Source organism: Oikopleura dioica, chromosome 2, assembly GCF_907165135.1.
Source record: "Oikopleura dioica chromosome 2, OKI2018_I68_1.0, whole genome shotgun sequence".
NCBI classification, from domain to species: Eukaryota; Metazoa; Chordata; class Appendicularia; order Copelata; family Oikopleuridae; genus Oikopleura; species Oikopleura dioica.
Genome location: NC_137292.1, coordinates 2,223,115 through 2,245,593, shown reverse-complemented (window position 1 = coordinate 2,245,593; position 22,479 = coordinate 2,223,115). Strand labels below are relative to the sequence as shown.

The following is a 22,479-nucleotide window of genomic DNA, read 5'->3' as shown; positions in this document are numbered from 1 at the left end:
CTGAAACCGGTGACCTTGAAGGGACAGGGCTTCAGCATCTGGAGAAATTCGTCGGGAACGTAAGCAGCGGACAGACAGGAGGACTCGGCTCCGCTGTCGACTTCCATCGATACGTCAAAACTTTTAGAGCCCGTAATGATGGTAGCCGAAGCGAAATAAGCCTTTCCTGGTCGCTTCTTCTTCACTGTGTAAAAGTGAACGTCGAATGGTTGGAAATCTTCAACGTTCTTAGTCGTATTTATCTTCTTGGATTCTGGTTGTTTATCGTCTTTCCCATCCTTAGAATCGTTGCTGGCGCGCTTAGCATTCTTCTTCTTTTTGTTCTTATTTCTGTTGAAGTGCTGGGAGACGGTCGCGCTGTCAACTCGATTCTGTCTTGTGGATTGGGCGAGACGGCAGAGTTCGTTGATATCGTAAACTTTTGATAGGCTTGGAAGGATTGCGTTGAAAACGTCTGGTTCTTCTTTCCTAAGATTCAAGTACAGCATCATCGTCGAGAATATGTCAAATATTTCATCGACCCCGGCGTCGGCTGACTTCTCTTGTCGGTAAGAGTTCAAAGTCGCTTGCTTCGCCTCGTTCATCTTTTGCAAGACGTTGGCGGTGTAGTGTGCAAACGGCTTCGAATGGTCGTATTCGACGTCGAAAACTTCGCTTAGCTTCAGTAAGTAGTGACTCTTCGCGGCGAATGATTTCTCTAGCAGCGCCTTGGCCGATTTCCAGTCTTGACAATTCAGAAATTCGGTTCCAAGTGAGCGTTCGATGTTCAAGTCGAAGTGGCTGTACACTGCTGCGATGAAAGGCTGTTCACGTGAAGGTCTGTCGCGGACGTAGGCGCGGTGATAAATGTCGGCTCTGCCCAAGAAGGTGTTGAAAGATGTGTTGCATGCGGCGTCCAGCTTCGGCAAGTCTTGGACGTGACGAGACCAGGTAGTGGCCACCCATGCTTCTTCTCTCATTGTCGCATTCGTAGAGTCTTTTCCTTGATCGAGCTCGCAGGTAAGAAGCGTTGTACTGAGCTGTTCTAATTTTACTCTGCTTTCTGTGATCAAGGGCTCTAGGCTTGGCTTTAGTGATTCGTCATTTCGCACTTGTTCTTCGAGGTAGTTTACTCGATCGTTTATGCTTCTTATTTCGGTGACGGTTTCTAGCAGTGATTTGTTCGCCGCCATAGCTCGAAATATATCGGCAGTAAGGGTTTATGGGCCTTGGATTACCTTTCAGGCCCTCAGAAAATACTGCGACTAAAAGTCGCAATATGATGAGCTGAGGTGCCTTTTGCGCAAACGCCCGACGATTTCTCTGTCCAGCGATTGTCGAAATTTCAAGGTCTGGTCCAAGGGTCGATTCTTCGTAAACTTCTCTCGATTTTTGGTGAAAAGTGGCGAAAGAATTATGTTTTTCTCAGTATTTTAGGTTTTCCCCGGCGTGCGTGCGTGGTTGCGTGGGCGCGACTTTCGGCGCGTGGGTCGTGGCGGCGCGGTGGCGGTTGGTGATTCGGTTCCCCTCGACTCCGCTGACGGCCAATCAGCGTCCAAGTTGCGAAACTTCGGTTGTCGATGGCGGCAAATTTACCTTTTCTCCAACGGGACTACTCTGATACCACTGAAGGGATCCTAGCTTCTGCTGAATCTCCCACTTCTAGCGTAGTTTGCCTGCTCTCTATATCTGGACGAGTGAAGAAAACGAGTAAATTATCTTTGACGTCTGTATTTCGAGCTGGAGTAAAATAGAGGTTAATTCACGAACTGCGTGAATTACCGAATGGAGAGAAATACACGGCGGCGACCGAGCAAAGCTCGATCTAGATAAGCAAGTGACCTTAGGGGACGAGGGAGTCTAACGAATCTAAGATCCCAATACATGGATAAAACGATGCTTCTCCTGCCAAAGTCTTCATTTGCGTTTCCGACCTGAAAATGGTCAGAAAACTTTCTGGCAGCACCAGCTTTCTGGGCTTTCAAATTCAACCGCTGTCAATGGCTGCTTCTGGGTGCAGTTCAAGCCGAAAGATCGGAAAACTCAGCATGAGCGCCTCTTCGCCGTCGACGGTCAAAATTCGATCATCGTCAATATCGTCCGAGACGAAGGCGCAGTACAGGGATTCGCGTTGGAAATTAACGGGCAACGAAGCTCCGTAAGCGCCAGGGACAAAATCAAGGCGTTTGATTGGAATTTGATCTGTTTCTCATTCTCCGACAGTGGGTACTTTCGCTTCTCCCTCGGCGGCGTGACGCTAGAAACGCAAAAGTTTCGGTTCAAAAATGAAAAGAAAGAAAGCGCCATCATCTTTGGCTCAAACGACAATAATCTGAAATCTTTCACTGGCGACATCTACGACATCAATATTTTCGACAAACTTGTTCGGGAACAAGAAGCCGCGGAGAAGATTGAAAACAAGGAGGAAAACTGCTCGTGTGATCGCGGCGAGAAGTTCTGGATTGACGATGTCGGCTCGCCGCTTAGCAACGTAGAAAATGTCAATCAAGAGGTGTCTTTCGGCCCTTGGGATAGTTGTCCGGTCTTGATGAAAAATGGTTTCGAGAATGTGCCCACAACGGTTCCGACAACGGCGGAAATGACGACTTCAGAGGCGCAGACAACAACTACAACTGAGCGGACAACAACCACCACCACAACAACCACAACTACGACATCAACAACCACATCAACTACAACTACAACAACATCGACCACGACATCAACCACTTCCACAACAACGACAACAACAACCACCATAAAACCAACGACAACAAAAGAGAAAACTACTATAATGGATCTTGAAGCTCTGATTAAACTGCTCGAAAAGGGGCCCAGTCCAACTCGCCCTCCTAGCACTACCCAAAAGACTCTTCCAAAGTATCTTTTCGACATCCTCAATGTATGTTTCTACTTTTCTTACAAATGTTTACCATTTATTCTAGGCTCACTCTACGAAACCACCAGGTGAAGATCGAATCACAACAATCGAGCCAATGAATGAAGAAGAAACTCGAGAACTGAAGCAATCCGCAGCGACAATCGTGATTTCAACCCTTGCGGTTCTTTTGATCCTCATCGTTATTTTGGTGAAAGAGCTTCAAATGGAATTTGTTAATTGATTTATTCAGATCGTGCTTTGGATGGTGGTGAAAAAAATGAAGCTCCGGCGGGAGCGAACTCGCGAGGTAGTAAGAGTGAATACTCAACCAGTGTACGAGGGCATGTACGACCGCCCAGTTGGCCTCAGAAAATCCAACTCAATTCAAATAAGCGATATCTACAATTTTTACTAAAAAACCTTCTCAAAATGCTCCTTTCTTTATTCTAGCGACAAATTCTCACTCAAAAACACAATCCACACGATTGGCTCGACTATCATTTAAATATTGCTGTAAGTACAATTTTTCATCTTTCACAAAAGTGCTAGAATAAGTTTAACTCACACGATAAACAGTAAGGTTTTGCGGGGGGTGAAACCGAATATCACGCGTCCTAAGGAAGATGTTAGACCTACAAACTACTATACCAACGACGAGCTCTACCAGAGGCCAATGACGGCAGCAGAGAATCGAATCATCCGAACACTCAGCAAAGGTAAAATGAGTCAAAGGGTAATTGAGAACCATCCCTTTTTCTTTAGGTCCAGTAGACATGGCCAACACATACGAAACAATGTCGAAGGTAATGGGCTCCAAGGAACGGTTGACCAAGTTTTTGTCTAAGAAAAACCCTGAGAACTTGTTTTGACCGCCGAAAGAACCCGCTGTACGTGCAGGACGAGGACATCTACGGGGTACCACCAGCGAATGCGGGAAAGGGAACAGTTATCCCCGTGCACATGCCGGTGCGCGCAAGGTACTCCCTCGAGGGCCACGATCTCACCAACATTTGGTGAACCGTAAATAACTCTCGGAAATCGACACTGTATATTTTCATAGCTTTAGGGAATTAATAACTGAAAACCCCATACACGAGAAAACCGACGTCTCTTCCGAGTCTGAAACTAGGTAACTCAATTTTGAAAAATATCCAGTCCAGCAACTGATTTTCTAGCGATTCCATAACAATTTACTCCTCTTCATCCGGATACACGACTACTGAAATCCCAGAGAAACTATCGGAATGGGTCAAAATATGAGAAACTATCGACAAAAGTCCTCTTTCAGGACTCTTTCTTTTATCATTAATTATGGGGTTGATCCGTGATAAGAAAAAGCTCAATCTCGACGATCTTCGATGAATGTTGTCTTTGGGATGAATCTTTAAGTCTGTTGCTCCAGTTCTTTACTGTACAAATTTTCATGCTTTCCTTCAATAAAATATACAATTTTTTATAAAACCAATAATTTGATGGGTTTAAATTTGATGATCCGGGTTTGTTTACGACAAAATCAAAAGTGGGTGTGAGATTTTTTTTCTCAAATAAGTTATCTCTAGATACATTTTCTCAGAAATATACGTTTGGGTAAAGAGAAAGAACCATCGTTTAGTTTTATTTTTAGTTTATCAGTATTCGTCCAAAATGAAAAGGAGATATTTTGTGACACTTATGGGAAGTTGGTGCCTGGCTTGTTCTTATTTTATGATGAATTCGATGTTTATTGCGATTTTAGTCATTGTAAGAGCTTTCTTTACCGCTCATTTATGGCGTCCTCTTAGGTTCCGAAGAAAACTGCATCTTCGTCGGAAGAGTCGGCGATTTGTGTTGAAGAAAGTGATAGTAGTGGAAACTCGACAGCTGTTTTGACAAATTCAACGGTTTTTCAAGACGAAAAAGATGTGATAGAAATGTCTGAGGATGAAAAGAGCTTGCTTGTATCTGCTTTCAATATTGGCTATGTTTTGACGCAACTAGCCGGGCCATGGTTGGCGACGAGAATTGGTTTTAAAAAAGTGCTTTTGATTTCAACCCTTTTCTCTGGAATATTGGTAAGTTCTTGCGAAACAAGAATATTGAGCATTTTTGTCATAGACACTTGGTTTTCCAGTGATTCTGAAAACAAGCGTAACATTGGCCATCATCTCAAGAATCGTTGCTGGAGCCCTCTCAGGCCCAGCCATACCAGTTACCAGAGAAAGCTTGTCGGGGTGGGCGCCATCGAGTGAAATCGGTAGAATGGTATCCCTTCAGATTATTGGCTGCCCTGTTGGCATCGTTTCTGCTCAGTTTTTCGGAGGACTGCTGAGCAGATACAGTTGGCAACTGTAAGTCAACGTTGATTTTAATATGTTATTAATGTTTCAGGGTTTTTTATTTGTCCGGTTTGATGTGCCTCATCTGGGCGGGAATCTGGCAATTCTTCGTTTTTCCAACTCCAGAACAAGACAAACGCTGTTCCAAAGAAGAAACAGATTACATAATCACAAAACGAAATGCATCTTGCGATAGAAAAACTGCAAAGAAAGTTCCTTGGGGAGAAATTCTCGAGTCAATACCTTTTTGGGCGCTGGTTATTGGTCAATTATGCGTTCAGTGGACCATTTTTTTGATTCTAGCGAAGTTTCCAGAGGTAGAAAGGTGCTAGAATTGCTTTCGCGCTAATTTTTTGTTAGTTTCTCTCAGTTTCTTACGGCCTGGATGTTTTCACAATCGGAATAATTGGCACGACTTTGGCGCTTTCCCTCATCGCTTCCGGATTTTTCGGCTTCATAAGCGATCATCTTGCAAAGAAGAAATCCCCGACTTTCTCTAGAAAAGCTATATCGACAACATCATCAATGGGGATTGCTCTGTGCCTTGTGCTACTGACAAGGACTGCTTGTATGTTTGAGCTGAACATTGCTTTCGCTCTTTTGATGGCTTTTTCTGTCGGAATCGGTTCGAAGATTCGCCATTTTTAATTGAAAAATTATGAATTTAGGGTCATTTCTAGCATTGGAGCCGAACTCGATGGATTTGGCGCCCGATTACTCTGGCATTGTTCAAGGACTCGTCAATACAGTTGGCAATTGCGCTGGTTTCGGAACCGATTGAAAATCTCTTTGAATAATTCAACCGTTCTTCCTCTTCTTTTCAATCGAAAAAAGCCGTTCCCCTTTTGGTGGAACAGATTTTGAAGGGGTCAAAAAGCGCTGCTGACGGGTGGAAGAATGCTTTCTTTATTTCAGCAGCAGTCTCTCTCGTTGGCGGATACACTTTTCTAGGGCTTGGAAGTGGAAAGAATCAAAATTTCGGAGCATCTGAGCAGCCAGAGACAGAAGAAGATCTTGTTTCGTTTGATTCAAAAGATGAAGTTTTTATCAGAGAGAAAAAGGGTTCAAAATGAATCTAAACTGTTAATAAAACGCGATCGTTTGTAGCTCTTCGGAACAAATTGAGTGTATTCAGCAGTGATAAAGGAGAATTTAACCTAACAGTCGTTACTGTAACATGTGATTTTCTGGCAGTTTTTCTTTTCGATTTTTCAAATGACATGTTGAACTGGTCTTCCTTCTGTATCCATCGGGAACGCCTGCCGTATCTAAAATTACCATCATTTTCAAGGGAAATCGGGAAAAAGAGGTCTTACGGAAACTTTATCTTTTGGAATATCCCTGGCATTTGTCTTCACCATTCCCATATTCGCCACGACTTTCATCCCTTTCGCCACTCGTCCGAAAATCGTGTGTTTTCCGTCGAGCCACTGAGTCGGAGCCAAAGTTATAAAAAAACTAAATAAATCCATTTGACGACAACGAAGCTCGAAATTTCAAACCTGCGAGCCATTAGTATTCTTTCCCGAATTCGCCATCGATAAAATTCCAGCGCCAGTGTGTTTCAGCTCCTTTGAAATTTCATCTGCAAATGTTTTTCTGAACAATTTTTTTACACTTTGCCACAACACTTTTTTTTACCCATAAATAGAGGCTCCGCCGCGGCCAGTTCCAGTTGGATCGCCTCCTTGAATCATGAAGTCGGCGATGATTCTGTGGAAGATCAAGTTGTTGTAGTAGCCTCTTCTTGCCAGTTCCGCAAAGTTACGACATGTGTCTGGCGCGTGGTTCCAGTACAGCTCCAGTACCACCTGAAATGAGAGCTAGTTTGGGTGGAAAATTGGGGTTCTTACGGGACCCATGGATGTTTCTAAATGGACGAACGGTGGCTGCCAGCTTTTTCCAGGAATTCCGCTCATTTTGACTGCCTATCGTTCTTTAACAATTTTCATAAACTAAATTCATTCGGAAATCTTCTCTTATGAAAGTTTTCGCCAAGAGAAACGGGTATTTCTAGAGGTTAGACCAATTTTCTGGCCCTAATTATTTTTGTGATAAATATATCAATCCATGAAGATTGAACACTTCATATTATTTTGAAAATTTCCTTTTTCCCTTCTTCGCCAAAAATGGATTTCTCTCGAACTTGCGCTTCCCTTTGGTAATTTTTTTCGCGGCGCCGATTGGCCGAGCGCACCAAAGATGAGTCATTCTGAGGAAAAAAATGGAAGAGAAAAGAAAACTGCGCTAGAATTCGTCCTTCGAGAAAATATCAAATGAGAATCCCAACTATTTAGCCCTTTGTCTCGGTCTTCGTCAAAGGAATATCTTGGATACTAAAAAATGATAATATAATTACAAATGATTCACAGTGCTGTTGGATTTAAAATAGATGGTTAACGTCTGATTATGTCGTGCTCATTGAGAATTAATAATGAGAATTATCCTCATTTTTTATTTATTTAGAAAATGTTCAGTCGATTGGCTCCCGGTCGGTCGTCTCGTACCTTCCGGTACATGATCAACCAAGAGTACCGCGCCAGCGGCTTGACCGGCAAGTACCAAATGGACAAATTCAAGGTCAACTCCTTCGAGCGAATCGACCCCACCTTCGACGCCGTCTACAATCCTCAGTCGAAGAAGAACAACATGAATCTCTTCGACACACCCAACACTTTCAAACTGAGAAATGCCCAGTCGGAGCGAAAGACGCACGATCCAGTCGGATACAAGAAACTCGAAACTATGCAGCTTAACTTCGGGTAAGATAATCGAGCAGACAATGGTTTTTAACCCGAGGCCTCGAGTGATCTGGGATCACTGATCCCTTTAAACTCTAAATATCTTATATTCTGTTCTCTAGCCCTCAGCATCCAGCTGCTCACGGAGTGTTGCGATTGATCCTCGAGCTCCACGGCGAAAACGTCATGCGATGCGACCCTCATATCGGCCTCCTCCACCGAGGAACTGAGAAGCTCATCGAATACAAAACCTACAACCAGGCGCTTCCCTACTTCGACCGACTTGACTACTGCTCGATGATGGTCAACGAACAGTGCTTCTCCCTCGCTGTCGAGAAATTGTGCAATATCGAGGTACACATCCTTAACTTCTCAATACACGGGGTCGGTAAAACCGACCACGGCGACTTTGGCCCTCAATAACTTCGAAGTTGGTAATCTGTTTGGCCTAATTTTTGGAATGTGCACTTATATGAACAAATCGAACCACTCTGCGAAGTTTCGTGAAATTTCTCAAGAGGAATGGCGCTTTGCACCAGATTTCTCTCGCGCTCATTATCGAAAAATCTGAAGGTTTTTCTTCCTTGATAATAAGATGAGTAAATAGCTCAGTGTTCAAGCTTTCTAACAGTATAATTTTGAACTCAATACCGAAACGGAAATATGAATAAGAGGTCAAAATAGTCGGCGCGGTTTTTCACACCCGGATTCGGCGCCCCGCGCGGGCTGAATAATGCTTGGTGGTCGGTTTTCCCGACCCCGTGTTTTGAGCGCTTAGTCGCGCGCCCGTGTAATGAGAAGTTAACTCTGATCCAATCCTTCAATCTTTAGGTTCCCCTCCGAGCCAAATACATCCGAACGATGTTCGCCGAAATCACTCGAATCTTGAACCACACCGTTTTCGTCGGCTGTGGTGCTCTCGATCTCGGCGCCATGACTCCTTTCTTCTGGCTCTTCGAAGAAAGAGAGAAGCTTTACGAATTCTATGAGCGAGTCTGTGGAGCTCGAATGCACGCTGCTTATGTCCGACCAGGTAAAATCAACGATAAAGATGTAAATTTTCCATAAAACAAGTCCATTTCTCTTCACATGCCGGTGTGGCTGAAAGTAGGTCTGAATCCCCCTCTAAAACCCGTAATCCTCGATTGCATTTTATCAGAGAAAAAATACCAAAAATCAACGAGTTTTACACCCTTGGGTTCGCCCCCATCGTCAGCCTTCCGGCCTCGGTCAGAGTTATTGACGTTCACATACGATTCGATGAATACTTACGTTCTTAGGTGGTGTCAACTTGGATCTGCCAATCGGTCTTTGCGACGATATCTACGACTGGGCCAAACGAGTAAGACCAACTCTTAACTTCTCCCTTCTTTAATTCCCTTTCTAGTACTCTTCTCGACTCGATGAAGTCGAAGAAATGCTGACAGAAAACCGAGTCTGGAGAGCGCGAAACGTCGACGTCGGCATTGTATCCTACGATTCTGCCCAGGAGTGGGGCTTCTCTGGCTGCATGCTTCGTGGATCTGGAATCAAGGTAAGTCCGGGAAGCAAAATTGGGGGATAACGAAGTGTTGTAGTGGGATATCCGAAAGGTCGCTCCTTATGATGCTTACGATTTGGTGGAGTTTGACGTGCCAATTGGAACTAGAGGCGATTGCTTTGACAGATATCTTTGCCGAATGGAAGAGATGAGAGAGTCTATCCGAATCATTCACCAGGTAAAATATTTGGCATAGCCATCTACCCGATCCCAAAGGCCGAGTAGAAAGGCGAACCTCCTCTGAGAAGAATGGGGCCCCCTGAGAAGCTAGCAGATGATTGCTTTTGAAAGGAGCTTCGCCCCCTACTCCGCCTATGTCCTCGACTTTCGGGAATACCGATTGGACTCCTCCTTATCTTCTTTTAAAGTGCTTGAATCAAATGCCAGAAGGCGACATCAAAGCTGACGACAGAAAGTTCACTCCACCAAACCGACTCTCGATGAAGAACGATATGGAAGCAGTCATTCATCACTTCAAATTCTGGACTGAAGGTTACCAAGTGCCTCCCGGAGCTACTTACACTGCTGTTGAAGCGCCCAAGGTACATTTTTCTAGCGCTTGAAAGTTGGCAAATGCGATTTTAGGGTGAATTTGGCGTGTACCTTGTCTCTGACGGAACTTCTCGACCTTACAGATGCAAAATCAAGGCTCCCGGCTTCGCTCACTTGGGTGCTATCGATCACGTGGCCACTGGAAACAACTTACCCGATATTTGCGGCATTGTCGGAACTATGGACTTGGTGTTTGGAGAAATTGATCGTTAATTACCGACATTGCCAGCTGTTCTTTTTATTTATTACGAAAACAACAAAACTAAATCTATCTGTCTAATAAAATTAACCCTGTTCAAGACCGTTCAAAAACGCTCTGACTGAAAATCATCCTCTAAGAGATCACTACAATACTATGAATAAAGTAACCGATCATTCCGTATTGAAATTGTTTCACATACCTATTTGTAGACTTAAATACACAATCACGACTTACTGCGGTACCTCGTGTTTCATATTTCAGTAAATTCTATGTATGAAATTTGTTTCAGAAGGTTTGTGGTTTCTAGAGGATGATTTTCTATCTTGTTGTATTTTCTTTCTTTATAAGAGCTTGATACTATTGGGATCTTAGATTCGTTAGACTCCCTCGTCCCCTAAGGTCACTTGCTTATCTAGATCGAGCTTTGCTCGGTCGCCGCCGTGTATTTCTCTCCATTCGGTAATTCACGCAGTTCGTGAATTAACCTCTATTTTACTCCAGCTCGAAATACAGACGTCAAAGATACTTTACTCGTTTTCTTCACTCGTCCAGATATAGAGAGCAGGCAAACTACGCTAGAAGTGGGAGATTCAGCAGAAGCTAGGATCCCTTCAGTGGTATCAGAGTAGTCCCGTTGGAGAAAAGATAAATTTTTCCGCCATCGACAACCGAAGTTTCGCAACTTGGACGCTGATTGGCCGTCAGCGGAGTCGAGGGGAACCGAATCACCAACCGCCACCGCGCCGCCGGAGAAACTCCACTCAGAGAATTTTCCGCACCACACCAACACCACCCCGAGCGAGCGCCACCGCACGAGCGCCACCACGACCCACGCGCCGAAAGTCGCGCCCACGCAACCACGCACGCACGCCGGGGAAAACCTAAAATACTGAGAAAAACATAATTCTTTCGCCACTTTTCACCAAAAATCGAGAGAAGTTTACGAAGAATCGACCCTTGGACCAGACCTTGAAATTTCGACAATCGCTGGACAGAGAAATCGTCGGGCGTTTGCGCAAAAAGGCACCTCAGCTCATCATATTGCGACTTTTAGTCGCAGTATTTTCTGAGGGCCTGAAAGGTAATCCAAGGCCCATAAACCCTTACTGCCGATATATTTCGAGCTATGGCGGCGAACAAATCACTGCTAGAAACCGTCACCGAAATAAGAAGCATAAACGATCGAGTAAACTACCTCGAAGAACAAGTGCGAAATGACGAATCACTAAAGCCAAGCCTAGAGCCCTTGATCACAGAAAGCAGAGTAAAATTAGAACAGCTCAGTACAACGCTTCTTACCTGCGAGCTCGATCAAGGAAAAGACTCTACGAATGCGACAATGAGAGAAGAAGCATGGGTGGCCACTACCTGGTCTCGTCACGTCCAAGACTTGCCGAAGCTGGACGCCGCATGCAACACATCTTTCAACACCTTCTTGGGCAGAGCCGACATTTATCACCGCGCCTACGTCCGCGACAGACCTTCACGTGAACAGCCTTTCATCGCAGCAGTGTACAGCCACTTCGACTTGAACATCGAACGCTCACTTGGAACCGAATTTCTGAATTGTCAAGACTGGAAATCGGCCAAGGCGCTGCTAGAGAAATCATTCGCCGCGAAGAGTCACTACTTACTGAAGCTAAGCGAAGTTTTCGACGTCGAATACGACCATTCGAAGCCGTTTGCACACTACACCGCCAACGTCTTGCAAAAGATGAACGAGGCGAAGCAAGCGACTTTGAACTCTTACCGACAAGAGAAGTCAGCCGACGCCGGGGTCGATGAAATATTTGACATATTCTCGACGATGATGCTGTACTTGAATCTTAGGAAAGAAGAACCAGACGTTTTCAACGCAATCCTTCCAAGCCTATCAAAAGTTTACGATATCAACGAACTCTGCCGTCTCGCCCAATCCACAAGACAGAATCGAGTTGACAGCGCGACCGTCTCCCAGCACTTCAACAGAAATAAGAACAAAAAGAAGAAGAATGCTAAGCGCGCCAGCAACGATTCTAAGGATGGGAAAGACGATAAACAACCAGAATCCAAGAAGATAAATACGACTAAGAACGTTGAAGATTTCCAACCATTCGACGTTCACTTTTACACAGTGAAGAAGAAGCGACCAGGAAAGGCTTATTTCGCTTCGGCTACCATCATTACGGGCTCTAAAAGTTTTGACGTATCGATGGAAGTCGACAGCGGAGCCGAGTCCTCCTGTCTGTCCGCTGCTTACGTTCCCGACGAATTTCTCCAGATGCTGAAGCCCTGTCCCTTCAAGGTCACCGGTTTCAGCCCAAATATTCCCGCCGAGCAGCCGATGGGTATCCTTCCCTGCCGCTTATCATTCAATGGTGGCCCTGCATTCTCCCTGAATCTCACCATTATGCCAGGCAGTAAATACCCAAGTCTACTGGGCCGCGATATACTAGAGAATGCGATGACGGACAGCTTCACAGTCGACAATAAGAATCGTACTCTCTCATTTTGCTACAACGAAGCCTTCACACAAACTGAGACTCAAGTGGTGAAGCTGGACGGAGTGAAGCGGACCAAAATCAAGAAATACTTGACTACTAGATCAGCGGTCAAGGATAGCGATCGATCCCGCACTCAACCGCCACCAAAAGTCCCAAAGCTGGACGCACCTAACAAGAACGCAGCCAGGTGCCCCATTCAGCTAGCGAAGCAAAAACTCGGAATTACCCTACCAGCAAACGCCGACCCGGGGCAAAAGAAGGTGGTCGCCGAGCTGTGTTTGGATTTCGACGACAGATTCGGCTGCGACGGTCAAAAAATGGGTGAATTCCCATTCGAGATCGAAATCCCGACTGATGGTACGAGTCGAAACATCAGTCAACACCCTATTCCGCAAGCTTTTCATGGCCAGGTCACTGATCACATCTCCGAACTGCTCGATACGAAAATAATAGAAGAGATCAAGGACCAGAAAGGGTTTAATAGCCCCGTTCTGCCAATCCCTAAGAAATCTGGGGAAATGCGCTTCTGCATCAACTACAAGAACAGCTTGAACAAATGCCTCTCCGACAAATCCGACCCATATCATCTTCCGAGCATGGAGGATACGATCGCGAACATTGGACCGGGCAACAAGTATTTCGCCACAGTTGATTTGCGGAGCGGATATTGGCAGTGCCCTATTAAGAAAAGCGATAGGTATAAGACTTCCTTCCAGTGGGGTGGGAAATCTTACGCCTTCTGCAGATTACCTTTCGGTTATCGATGCTCGGGGAATATATTCTCGCGCGTCGTAAACACGATTCTCGACTCAAGCCCCACCAGGAAGAAGATGCTTTCTTATATCGATGACATAGTATGTTTTGGGAAGTCTTTCAGCTGCTATTACAACACTCTCCGAAACCTATTCATCGCGCTCCGCAAGTTTAACGCTAAACTCAAGGGCGAAAAGTGCTCTTTCCTACAATCAGAAGCTCACTTTTTGGGCCGAATCATCAACGAAGAAGGAATCAAACCGGACCCTGCGCAAGTCTCCGCCCTTCGTCAGATGAAACCCCCACGCTCCCAAAAGGAGTTAGCTTCATTAATCGGGTCATTGAATTGGATCCGAGGTTTTCTAGAAACAAAAATGGGCGAAGCTATTTCATCCGGTTGCTTCTCGAGCAGAATGAAACCCATAAACGATGTTCGAAATTCGGCGAACGAAACAAATTGTTTCAAGTGGACCAAAGAAGCGGATTTGGCGCTCAAGGAAATTCAACGACGACTCTCCGAGACTCCTGTCATAAGCTTTCCTAACTTTGACGAGTCTTTTCACCTCTACACAGACGCGAGCCTGTACGCAGCGGGTGGTGTTCTGCTACAAGAGTATGGCGGGAGAGTGCACCTAGTAAGCGCGATTTCCCACACCTTCAACAAAGCTGAAAGAAAATGGAACACTTCAGAAAAGGAAATGTTTAGCATTGTCTGGTGCTGCGAGCGACTGGAAAAGCTCCTGAAAGGTAGATTCTTTCAGATTCACACAGACCACAGATCTTTGATCTTCCTACACAAAAAGAAGTTCAAGAATTCTAAAATAAGCCGATGGCAAAGCCGATTGGAAGAATTCGATTTTCACATTGTCTACATCAAGGGATCAGAAAATCAATTCGCCGATTTTATGAGCCGCAGACCTGGCGAGGACGACAAATCACTTGGATACGACTCTGAGTTTCCCGTTGGTCGCGAGTACGAAATCGACAAGAATTCACCAGTACGTGTCTTCGTCCCTTTCTGGAACGAAAATCAGTTTCCGGAGAAAATCACTTTATCAGAGGTGAAGATACATAAGGTAAACGTCAAGGCTATCGCGGCGCCAATGGAGATTCCGTTGGTGTCAGCGAATTATAATAACATTCTGGACTATCAAAGGGAGGACTCTGCTCTGAGTGCAATCATCACTTTTCTGGAATCTGGTAAGGAGCCACTGGACATAAAATCGCTGGTGAAGGACTCCGACCACCGACAATCGTCTCTACTCAAGATGGAAAAAGCTCTGTTCCTGGATAACACTACCGGGTGCTTGATGTGTCAATTCAAATCTGGCGCGCGGGCGGTGGTACCGGAAGCGGTAAAAAGTCACTTTCTCTTTCTAGCTCACGACTTGTCCGGTCATCTGGGCGAGCCGCGGACTTTAGAGCGATTAGAGGACGTTTGGTGGCCTTCATTTCAAGACGATGTTTCTAACTACGTCCACAGCTGCGTCCCTTGCCTACGCAGAAAAGGATCTGCTGGAACTCGTACCAAACCGCCACTTGGAACCCTTCGTCGTGGAAAAACAGCTGGCGAATCGATTCAGATCGATTTCGCTTGTATGCCTCCCGCTGGCGGATTCAAGTATTATTTGGTGGTGGCGGACACTTTCTCTCGCTACACTTGGTGCATTCCGACGCGGTCCGACACTGCTATCTGCGCTGCAAAAGCGCTCATCTACAAGGTCTTCCTTCCCATGGATTTCTTGCCGAAACATCTACACAGTGACAGAGGTACCCACTTCTGCGCAAGCGTGATTGACGAAATGTGTAAGCTTAACCAGATAAAACATACAATAAGTACCGCATTTCACCCTCAATCAAACGCTTTCGCAGAAAGAGCGAATCGGACTATCAAAAACAGTCTATTCTGCATGGTCAACTCATCTTCCGGTCGAAAAACTTGGGCCGACTGCGTTCCCCACGTGATGCGCGCGCTCAATAGTGTGAAAAACAAAAGCACGAAAATTTCACCGCGAGAAGTTTGGTTTGGCCGAAAAAGTACTTTCACCCACTCTACTGGCGCAGAAATGACAGCGGAAACACCTCAGGTGTTTGGTCTCAATGTTGGAGCTTTAGCGAAATCGGCGGAAGCCATTGTGAAAACTGCGATGGAAGCTGCTGACCGAGCCATGGAGCACAGGCTGAAAAACGAGCCTAAGCCGAGACCAATCCCCGCTGGCGCTGTCGTGTACATTAAGCGAGAAAACCTGACCGACGCTAAAAGCAAGAAGGAACGCTGGGTAGGTCCCCTGAAAGCCGTTTCGAGCAACGACTGGGTCGTCATGGTCGAAGATAAAAAAGGACAACGTGATTTCATCCATCGAGAACACGTGGTTCACGCCGCAGAACGAAATCACGACTTACGCTGGATTGATTACTACGAGGCCGAGTACGTATTCCCACATTTAACCGAAATCGTTAAGTCGAAAGTCCCACAAAAATCGCCTGTTCCTACTTCCAAACCGATGGAAAAGTCCGGGTCGAAGTCGCATGGGGGGAGGAAATCTTCTCAGGTCGCGTCGACTCCGATGGTTGCTATGGAAAAACCGCCAAGATCATCTCTATCACCTATTTTGGAAAGTAGACGCCGATTGGACATGGAAAATCTGGGAGATACAACCGCTACATCTATTTTGGACTCGTCGGTAGCTCCAGCCGAGCCGTCAGATCGCTGGTACTCTGGTGGTACTCTTTATGAAACTGCCGAGGACATGTCAGCTGATGCTACAGTGATTTCGGAGGTTGCTGCGCCCGACAATAGCCATATGTCAGTCGATAAACAAAATTCAACAGTAGTTGAGGGCTCAGCAACTGAAAACAGCAAGAAAAGAACCCGTCCAAAGTCTTCACCAGATCGTCAATACTCAGCCGGCGCCGATCCGAATGCGACTTTAACCGAAGTTGGAGCAGCTCATCTCCCGAAACATACAAAACGAGCACACCGTGAAACGAGGCCCGTCGAACCTCTAAACATCGGCACAAACTCGGGTCAGTCATACGACTAAGCGCAAGTACTGCCCCACTCAGGTCCCCTATTCATCGACCGGGGCCTGAAAAGGTACGGAAATTATCACAGTTTACCGTCGCCGACGTATTTTGAGTTCTTCTACATGTGCAGCTACTCCTTCATGTCATCACCGCTCGGACATCACGAAAACTTCGCATCTGATTCAAGCTTTTTCCCAAAAAAGGGTTTTTTAACGCGAATCAGACTGCCTCGACGTTTCGAACCTGCCATGTTACTCATCTTACGCTTATACTCCTGCAAAAATCACACACTTTGGCCTTAGAGGACGTTTCAGTCTCATGGGGGGTATTGGGATCTTAGATTCGTTAGACTCCCTCGTCCCCTAAGGTCACTTGCTTATCTAGATCGAGCTTTGCTCGGTCGCCGCCGTGTATTTCTCTCCATTCGGTAATTCACGCAGTTCGTGAATTAACCTCTATTTTACTCCAGCTCGAAATACAGACGTCAAAGATACTTTACTCGTTTTCTTCACTCGTCCAGATATAGAGAGCAGGCAAACTACGCTAGAAGTGGGAGATTCAGCAGAAGCTAGGATCCCTTCAATACTATCTAGGGTCTCCGGACAAAAATTATCTTTCGATCCTCAAGGGGTTTTTTGCATTTTTATGGGCTCTATCGATAGCTTAGAAGATACTGAGGAAGAATGTTGGTCAAAAAGGGGATTGAATATTCGTACTTTTTAACATTTTGGCATTTTTGACCAACTTTCGAAATTATACAACTACTTTTTTATTTCATATTCTTGCTTGAAATTATCTAAGCTATCCATATAGCCCATAAAAATGTAAAAAAAAAACCCTTGAGGATCAAAAGTAAGCATTTTTTCTACCGGAAACCCTACTTATATCAGAAATTAAAGCAGAAAATATATTTATCCAGGTATAAGGACAAAATTGTATGGTCACATGATTGTTTTCATGTCTGGCTCGCATCACGGTTATTTTTGTCTGGCAAAAACAGAAATTTTAAATAATCCATATTTTGTTCAATCAGGAGCATTTAACGCAGATAAAAAGAGACAGAATCTGACTTATTGTATTGCCAAAAGATCAATCTTGATAATCGCCAATTTAGAATGATCATAAGTGGATAAAAAATGACGCAAAGTGAAAACAATAGAGCAAACCTACCCCCAGAGCTTGAGAGCGAGAGCCCTCCCGCATCCTATTACGAGCAATTCTATCAGACAATAAGGTCTTTCTACAGTTGCATTTCTTTGATAAATATTCTTAAGCCATCAAAATATGGTACCTAACACTATCTTTCAGTGATACAGCTTCAGCAGTTTCCAGCTACGCGTCAAGTCGAATTCCGGTAAGAAAATAAGCTTGAGACTATGGCCCATAGGCCGAGGAAGAGGGAAGCCCCCTCTTTAAAAAAAAGGCGAGGAAGACGACACCTTTTTCGGGCTTCGTCCTTTCTCGGCCTTTGGCCTCAATAACAGTTGAAATTAGTCCATTTTCTCACTTAAAAAGAGCTTCCATTATAGAGCCCAGAGATTCCAAAAGTTGCTCTCCCTGAAATCCCTTCTTTATCAAACATCTCCGAAATGTGTTTTGGAAGTGGTGAAAACAACGAGTCCGGAAACGCGCTGGAACGCGTTCAAGGACGAATGGAAAAGGTCAAAGTCGCTGCGAACCCAAAACAGAGCTTCGAGATGGGCCATGTCGAGGCGGGAAGGAAGGGCGAAGAAATGGTGTTGAGGGAATTGCAGAAGCTGGGCAAAGTCAGACAAGCAGTGCGAATTCCTGGAACAGAAGGGAGGTTCGAAATTGATCTGGTTCTCGAGCAGAGGAATAAAATAACGCTGTTCGAAGTGAAGAACTGGACGGGAACTCTTGAATTGACGCCGACTGGAGAATGGAAGCAGATCAGAAACGTAAGGGTCACCCTCCTTCTTCCCCTTGACTTTTTTATTTTAGAAAAACTCGACGCCGCCAGAATTAATCCACGCAAACGTCCTCGAAAAAACGCGTCATAAAATGTGCCTCTTTCGCGAAAAACTCTCTATTCCCAAAGACAAGATCTCCTGTTTCGTCATTTTTCCCAAAGAGAACCTGAAGATCACCTACGCCATCGGAATCCAGCCAGAAGTTCTCTCGGCAAAAGAGTTTATGAACTGGGTTCATCGTCAAACGCCATCTCCGATGAGGGTGTTTTCGGAGTTGGTCTTGCCAAAGTCTTGGACTGGCTTTGATGAAAAAACAACCGCTCGAATAAAAGGTACAATCCCTTCACGACTTTCAGTCGTTTGCCCATTTTGGTCAACATCTTTTTAGAATCAATCGGAGAATGCGGAACCTGGGATGAGATTCATCTCGAAGGCGGTCGAGTTCTTACTGGCGATTTTAAGGCGGGTCCTGGCAAGCTTTCCAAGCTCAAACGAAGCGAAACTGCTTCTGCATCCTTCAATCATACACGAAACCAGCTCATCGGCGGAATCAAAGCCATTTTTGGAAAAGAACCGAAAGTCGAAATCAGCTTTTTTCCTCGAAACTCCGAAGGGTTTTTTGATTCAATAGTTCCACAGGTAAATGAAGCTATCAGCCTTCCCCTTTTCATCACTTTTCAGCCACATGATACGTTCGAATGCGCAATCGATTCCGTCGTCTTCTTTCGAAAAGCCGGCGATCGAATAGATTCAAGAATCCGGGTCAATGAAATTGTTCGGATCCAGTTTTCCAACTAATTCATCTTTTCTTTCTTTTCTGTAACAGCAAATACATTTTTACTTATTGTGATAACTTTTCTCATTCATTTCTCTTTCAATTCATATTCAAGAATTCTGTTCTTAAAGTCTTTTCTAGCAGAAGTGACGATTTTGATGAGGTTTTATATGCTCTCGAATTCTGTATTACTACCTGTTACAAACTATAATTCAATTAAAATTTCGAAAATCTAGGTCTCATTTTTACGAAACCGATCTTTATAGGGGATGAAACGGATCGAGTGCCGCGTTATTTCCTCCACTCCCGCTCCTAGTCCTCCCTGCTCTCCCCCCGCCTTCCTTTATCGAAGAACAAACGAATCACCCAACTCCAAATCCATGCTCCCAGCTTCTTCAAAACCTTCGTTTCGCCATTGAAAAGCGAAATATTCCACTGGCAATGAGCGTCATCAAACAAATGGAGCAATACGATAAGAACTTCTCGGATGCTCAGTTAGGCAGTTCACATTTCGAATAAACGATACAGTTAAAAATTGAAAATAATGATGAACTCAAAGTAGAACATTGAAAACTTGGAAAAAAGCTGCAAAAAGTCGGCAAAAATCGCGACAGAGAGCATCTCTAAAGTCGAATCGCTGAAACGAGAAAACAGTCAGCTTGATAAGACAGTAGATAATCTGACAAACGAAAATGTTGATCTCTCCTCAAGGCTGGAAAAGGCCGTAGAAGAAAAGAACGATCTGCAGAAAAAGCTTGAAACAGAGCAAATCCGAGCCGGTCGGCTGGCTGAATCTATTTCTTTTGTAAAGGTACCATTTCAAGGCATCATTTGTCGCTTATTAGAAATTTAAGAGTGAAAGCGAAAAAGACATGCGAAGCTGCCAAAAAGAAATCAACCAGCTCCGTTCAGATTCAACTGCAATCAAGGAAGAAAACAAGTCGCTAAAGCAAAACTTAGCGCTCCAAAACAACGTCGGTAGAAACCTTGAAGTCGCGAAACACCAAATTGAGGCATTGAAGAAAGAAGTCGCTAAATACAAAATGATGGCAGAGAGCTACAAAGCAGAATTGGAACACACAATAACAAAGCTTCAACAAGATAAGAAAGTTGACGCGCAAAATCAGCTTGGACAGATTTTGTTGGAAAGGATCGAAATCATGCTCAAATCGAAGGAACTCAAATCGCCAGAGAAAGAGGCAGAATGGTACGTTTTCAAAAACTCTTACTTTCTTAAAATTCTGATTTTTTCTTCAGCAAAAAATTGAAGAAACGCCAAAAAATCCTCAAGAAATACCTTCAAACTCCAACTCCATCTGCTGGTCAAAGTTCTAGTCCTCGAAATGAACAATCCTTCTCAGATGAGGATGATCTATCTGATGATTCTTCGACAATGTCTCAAGTCGCAGCTGCACTTCAAAAGCTCGAGCAGAATTTACTGTAGATACCCGTGTCTTTTTACCTTTTCTCTATTTTTGCAACACAAATAAAATTTTTCTTTTGATAATCGAACGAAAAAGGTTAACCCCTGCCCGCATGAAAAATTTGTCACCCCTGCCCGCATATCGACCTACGCGTAGGTCGGGCCTTTTTGGGGTCTTTTAGTCGGAATAAAATTTTCCAAAGGACATAGATGGAAAGATTAAAGGCTGAGCTTTCTCCTGGACATGATCAAATGTCAAATGTCAGATGTCAAATGTCAACAAATGTCATCTTTTCAAAAGTACTCATTTTTGATAAAAGAATAAGTCGTCAGCGCTCCAAATCTCGTCCAAAATAAACTCAAATATTTTCATGCAGTCATAAATACAGTAAAATAGAATAGAATTAGAATTCCGAACTTTTATTATCTACTGAGTATTAATTTGATCAAATAGATCTTGCCGAGAACAGTTGAATCAAAGTTGGGTTTTGTCATGTTGACCCGAGATCAAAATTTCGCTCAATTGCTAAAATCTTAAATCTTTAAATAAATTTTATTTTGACCTCAGATCCTGATTCTCCATTAAAAAGTAGCCCGATATGTGGGGGTCAGCTTTATAGAAAATATTTACCAATCGCGAGATAATCGCGTTTAAAAGTCAATTTACCTACGCGTAGGTCGATATGCGGGCAGGGGTTAACAAAGACATCTTTTTTGCCTTGAATGCGTATTTAATTTGATTTGGTCAAGTTTAAAATTTTTAAGTGTTTATTAATGTTAAAAATAACAGAAAAGGGCAAGAGAAAAAATTCACCAGTCTCTTGAAATTGGATCGATTCTGAGCCGTTCGCACTTTCTGCATTTGCATTTCTTCGAACTCAGTTCGACATTTCTGCAGGGGCAGAGTTCAGATCTGCATTCTCGGTCAGGTTGTGGCCAGTAATCGTGCCATCGTCGTTCGATTCCGCGTGGTGTTTTGCCCCACATGTACATCGTCCCCATTCGGGTTATGTGCTTGTTCAGAACTTCTAGGGCCTTTTTGTCATCGATTCTGTATTTTCGCAGCGAATTCTGAAATTGTCATCAAAACAACCTTTCTCCCCCTGTTACCTTCACTCCGGCTCTTTCCCATTCTTCTTTTCTCTGCTGGTCTTCTTCTTCATCGCTTGAACTTGGATACTAAAACAAATACTTCAACCCTTTTGTCCCCCTATTCTATCTTACCATATCCTCAGGAACAGTACCGGGCTCTGGTTGTCCATCTCCGATCACGCCAGTTGACGAAGGTAGAATCGCCGGAGGTTGTTCTTCATCAGGAAGATACTGCGGGCCTTCGAATTCTTCCGCTTCCTTTGTTTTCATCAGTTTATGAATTATTTAAAAATATAAATTTACCTCTCCTTGCTCCATTGGTTCAACATCAGTACTTTCTGCTTCATTTGATGGAGGGTTCACTTCTTGAACTTCTTGATTTTCCTGGGCGGGCGAGGAAGAGTTGGAGCTTTCATTGTCGACCTCCATCTTTTTAGAAAATTTTCACTGACGTAAGTTGTTGGTAAACTTCACCTTACTGATTTGATTCTAGAGAAATGTCCAAGATGCGTGTTTTTTCGCTAATTTGTGTATCTAACTAAATTTCAAATTGACCGCCGACAGCCGCAAAACCAGCTGACTTTCAGTCTGTTTTCAAGCAAATTCTAGCGCCGAGAAATCAGGAAAGAATTTCTTATTGCTGATTAGCTAATTGAAAGAAAAAATCTCAGTCACTTTTGACTCGGTTTCCTAGTATCTCTAACCGAGGTCTAGCGAAACTTCATTACATGTCCGAGACTAATCTGAAGCCGTCTTTTGGCGGTTTTTTTCCACGGCGCAAATTC

The 22,479-nt window shown here is 44.2% G+C and overlaps 7 protein-coding genes across 7 annotated transcripts; 5 read left to right on the top strand and 2 right to left on the bottom strand.

The window, feature by feature from the left end:
* Nucleotides 1-1,201: 1,201 nt before the first annotated feature.
* On the top strand, nucleotides 1,202-4,120 carry LOC145697584 (uncharacterized). Its single transcript, XM_081774804.1, has 9 exons — nucleotides 1,202-1,205; nucleotides 1,854-2,881; nucleotides 2,925-3,068; nucleotides 3,111-3,167; nucleotides 3,441-3,576; nucleotides 3,623-3,663; nucleotides 3,740-3,837; nucleotides 3,927-3,989; nucleotides 4,036-4,120. Exons 1-9 carry the CDS (start codon nucleotides 1,202-1,204, stop codon nucleotides 4,118-4,120), a joined length of 1,656 nt encoding a protein of 551 aa, XP_081630930.1.
* A 372-nt stretch (nucleotides 4,121-4,492) lies between these two features.
* LOC145697583 (sialin-like) lies at nucleotides 4,493-5,956 on the top strand. Its single transcript, XM_081774803.1, has 6 exons — nucleotides 4,493-4,600; nucleotides 4,642-4,911; nucleotides 4,955-5,187; nucleotides 5,228-5,492; nucleotides 5,536-5,800; nucleotides 5,844-5,956. The coding sequence occupies exons 1-6, from the start codon at nucleotides 4,505-4,507 to the stop codon at nucleotides 5,954-5,956; spliced, it is 1,242 nt and encodes a 413-aa protein (XP_081630929.1). The 5' UTR covers nucleotides 4,493-4,504.
* Nucleotides 5,957-6,283: 327 nt separating this feature from the next.
* Nucleotides 6,284-7,345, bottom strand: LOC145698734 (peptidyl-prolyl cis-trans isomerase-like 1). The gene is made up of 6 exons (XM_081775948.1): nucleotides 7,287-7,345; nucleotides 7,029-7,115; nucleotides 6,817-6,986; nucleotides 6,678-6,774; nucleotides 6,492-6,632; nucleotides 6,284-6,443 (listed from the first exon to the last, which is right to left on the bottom strand). The coding sequence occupies exons 2-6, from the start codon at nucleotides 7,092-7,094 to the stop codon at nucleotides 6,387-6,389; spliced, it is 531 nt and encodes a 176-aa protein (XP_081632074.1). The 5' UTR covers nucleotides 7,095-7,115; nucleotides 7,287-7,345; the 3' UTR covers nucleotides 6,284-6,386.
* A 286-nt stretch (nucleotides 7,346-7,631) lies between these two features.
* LOC145698732 (NADH-ubiquinone oxidoreductase 49 kDa subunit-like) lies at nucleotides 7,632-10,320 on the top strand. The gene is made up of 8 exons (XM_081775946.1): nucleotides 7,632-7,937; nucleotides 8,039-8,270; nucleotides 8,748-8,949; nucleotides 9,197-9,258; nucleotides 9,304-9,450; nucleotides 9,494-9,634; nucleotides 9,825-9,998; nucleotides 10,042-10,320. Exons 1-8 carry the CDS (start codon nucleotides 7,645-7,647, stop codon nucleotides 10,219-10,221), a joined length of 1,431 nt encoding a protein of 476 aa, XP_081632072.1. The 5' UTR covers nucleotides 7,632-7,644; the 3' UTR covers nucleotides 10,222-10,320.
* Nucleotides 10,321-17,538: 7,218 nt separating this feature from the next.
* On the top strand, nucleotides 17,539-19,257 carry LOC145698733 (uncharacterized). Its single transcript, XM_081775947.1, has 6 exons — nucleotides 17,539-17,707; nucleotides 17,782-17,827; nucleotides 18,003-18,392; nucleotides 18,436-18,736; nucleotides 18,793-19,043; nucleotides 19,086-19,257. Exons 1-6 carry the CDS (start codon nucleotides 17,610-17,612, stop codon nucleotides 19,200-19,202), a joined length of 1,203 nt encoding a protein of 400 aa, XP_081632073.1. The 5' UTR covers nucleotides 17,539-17,609; the 3' UTR covers nucleotides 19,203-19,257.
* A 192-nt stretch (nucleotides 19,258-19,449) lies between these two features.
* LOC145698754 (uncharacterized) lies at nucleotides 19,450-20,704 on the top strand. The gene is made up of 3 exons (XM_081775972.1): nucleotides 19,450-19,990; nucleotides 20,034-20,386; nucleotides 20,437-20,704. Exons 2-3 carry the CDS (start codon nucleotides 20,052-20,054, stop codon nucleotides 20,621-20,623), a joined length of 522 nt encoding a protein of 173 aa, XP_081632098.1. The 5' UTR covers nucleotides 19,450-19,990; nucleotides 20,034-20,051; the 3' UTR covers nucleotides 20,624-20,704.
* Nucleotides 20,705-21,374: 670 nt separating this feature from the next.
* Nucleotides 21,375-22,149, bottom strand: LOC145698955 (uncharacterized). Its single transcript, XM_081776195.1, has 4 exons — nucleotides 21,998-22,149; nucleotides 21,827-21,952; nucleotides 21,713-21,781; nucleotides 21,375-21,673 (listed from the first exon to the last, which is right to left on the bottom strand). The coding sequence occupies exons 1-4, from the start codon at nucleotides 22,121-22,123 to the stop codon at nucleotides 21,413-21,415; spliced, it is 582 nt and encodes a 193-aa protein (XP_081632321.1). The 5' UTR covers nucleotides 22,124-22,149; the 3' UTR covers nucleotides 21,375-21,412.
* Between the last annotated feature and the right edge of the window lie 330 nt (nucleotides 22,150-22,479).

Coding starts and splice junctions, on each gene's coding strand:
- LOC145697584 (XM_081774804.1), top strand. Junction 2,882..2,924: donor ATCTTTTCGACATCCTCAAT/GTATGTTTCTAC, acceptor CATTTATTCTAG/GCTCACTCTACGAAACCACC. Junction 3,577..3,622: donor CATCCGAACACTCAGCAAAG/GTAAAATGAGTC, acceptor CTTTTTCTTTAG/GTCCAGTAGACATGGCCAAC.
- LOC145697583 (XM_081774803.1), top strand. CDS start 4,505: ATGAAAAGGAGATATTTTGTGACACTTATGGGAAGTTGGTGCCTGGCT. Junction 4,601..4,641: donor TTATTGCGATTTTAGTCATT/GTAAGAGCTTTC, acceptor GCGTCCTCTTAG/GTTCCGAAGAAAACTGCATC. Junction 5,188..5,227: donor AGCAGATACAGTTGGCAACT/GTAAGTCAACGT, acceptor TTAATGTTTCAG/GGTTTTTTATTTGTCCGGTT.
- LOC145698734 (XM_081775948.1), bottom strand. CDS start 7,094: ATGAGCGGAATTCCTGGAAAAAGCTGGCAGCCACCGTTCGTCCATTTA. Junction 6,633..6,677: donor AGAATACTAATGGCTCGCAG/GTTTGAAATTTC, acceptor GATTTATTTAGT/TTTTTTATAACTTTGGCTCC. Junction 6,444..6,491: donor TTCCAAAAGATAAAGTTTCC/GTAAGACCTCTT, acceptor TGGTAATTTTAG/ATACGGCAGGCGTTCCCGAT.
- LOC145698732 (XM_081775946.1), top strand. CDS start 7,645: ATGTTCAGTCGATTGGCTCCCGGTCGGTCGTCTCGTACCTTCCGGTAC. Junction 7,938..8,038: donor ACTATGCAGCTTAACTTCGG/GTAAGATAATCG, acceptor TCTGTTCTCTAG/CCCTCAGCATCCAGCTGCTC. Junction 8,950..9,196: donor CGCTGCTTATGTCCGACCAG/GTAAAATCAACG, acceptor TTACGTTCTTAG/GTGGTGTCAACTTGGATCTG.
- LOC145698733 (XM_081775947.1), top strand. CDS start 17,610: ATGACGCAAAGTGAAAACAATAGAGCAAACCTACCCCCAGAGCTTGAG. Junction 17,708..17,781: donor CAATTCTATCAGACAATAAG/GTCTTTCTACAG, acceptor ACTATCTTTCAG/TGATACAGCTTCAGCAGTTT. Junction 17,828..18,002: donor ACGCGTCAAGTCGAATTCCG/GTAAGAAAATAA, acceptor CTTCCATTATAG/AGCCCAGAGATTCCAAAAGT.
- LOC145698754 (XM_081775972.1), top strand. CDS start 20,052: ATGCGAAGCTGCCAAAAAGAAATCAACCAGCTCCGTTCAGATTCAACT. Junction 20,387..20,436: donor CCAGAGAAAGAGGCAGAATG/GTACGTTTTCAA, acceptor TTTTTTCTTCAG/CAAAAAATTGAAGAAACGCC.
- LOC145698955 (XM_081776195.1), bottom strand. CDS start 22,123: ATGGAGGTCGACAATGAAAGCTCCAACTCTTCCTCGCCCGCCCAGGAA. Junction 21,782..21,826: donor GTACTGTTCCTGAGGATATG/GTAAGATAGAAT, acceptor TATTTGTTTTAG/TATCCAAGTTCAAGCGATGA. Junction 21,674..21,712: donor GGGAAAGAGCCGGAGTGAAG/GTAACAGGGGGA, acceptor TGACAATTTCAG/AATTCGCTGCGAAAATACAG.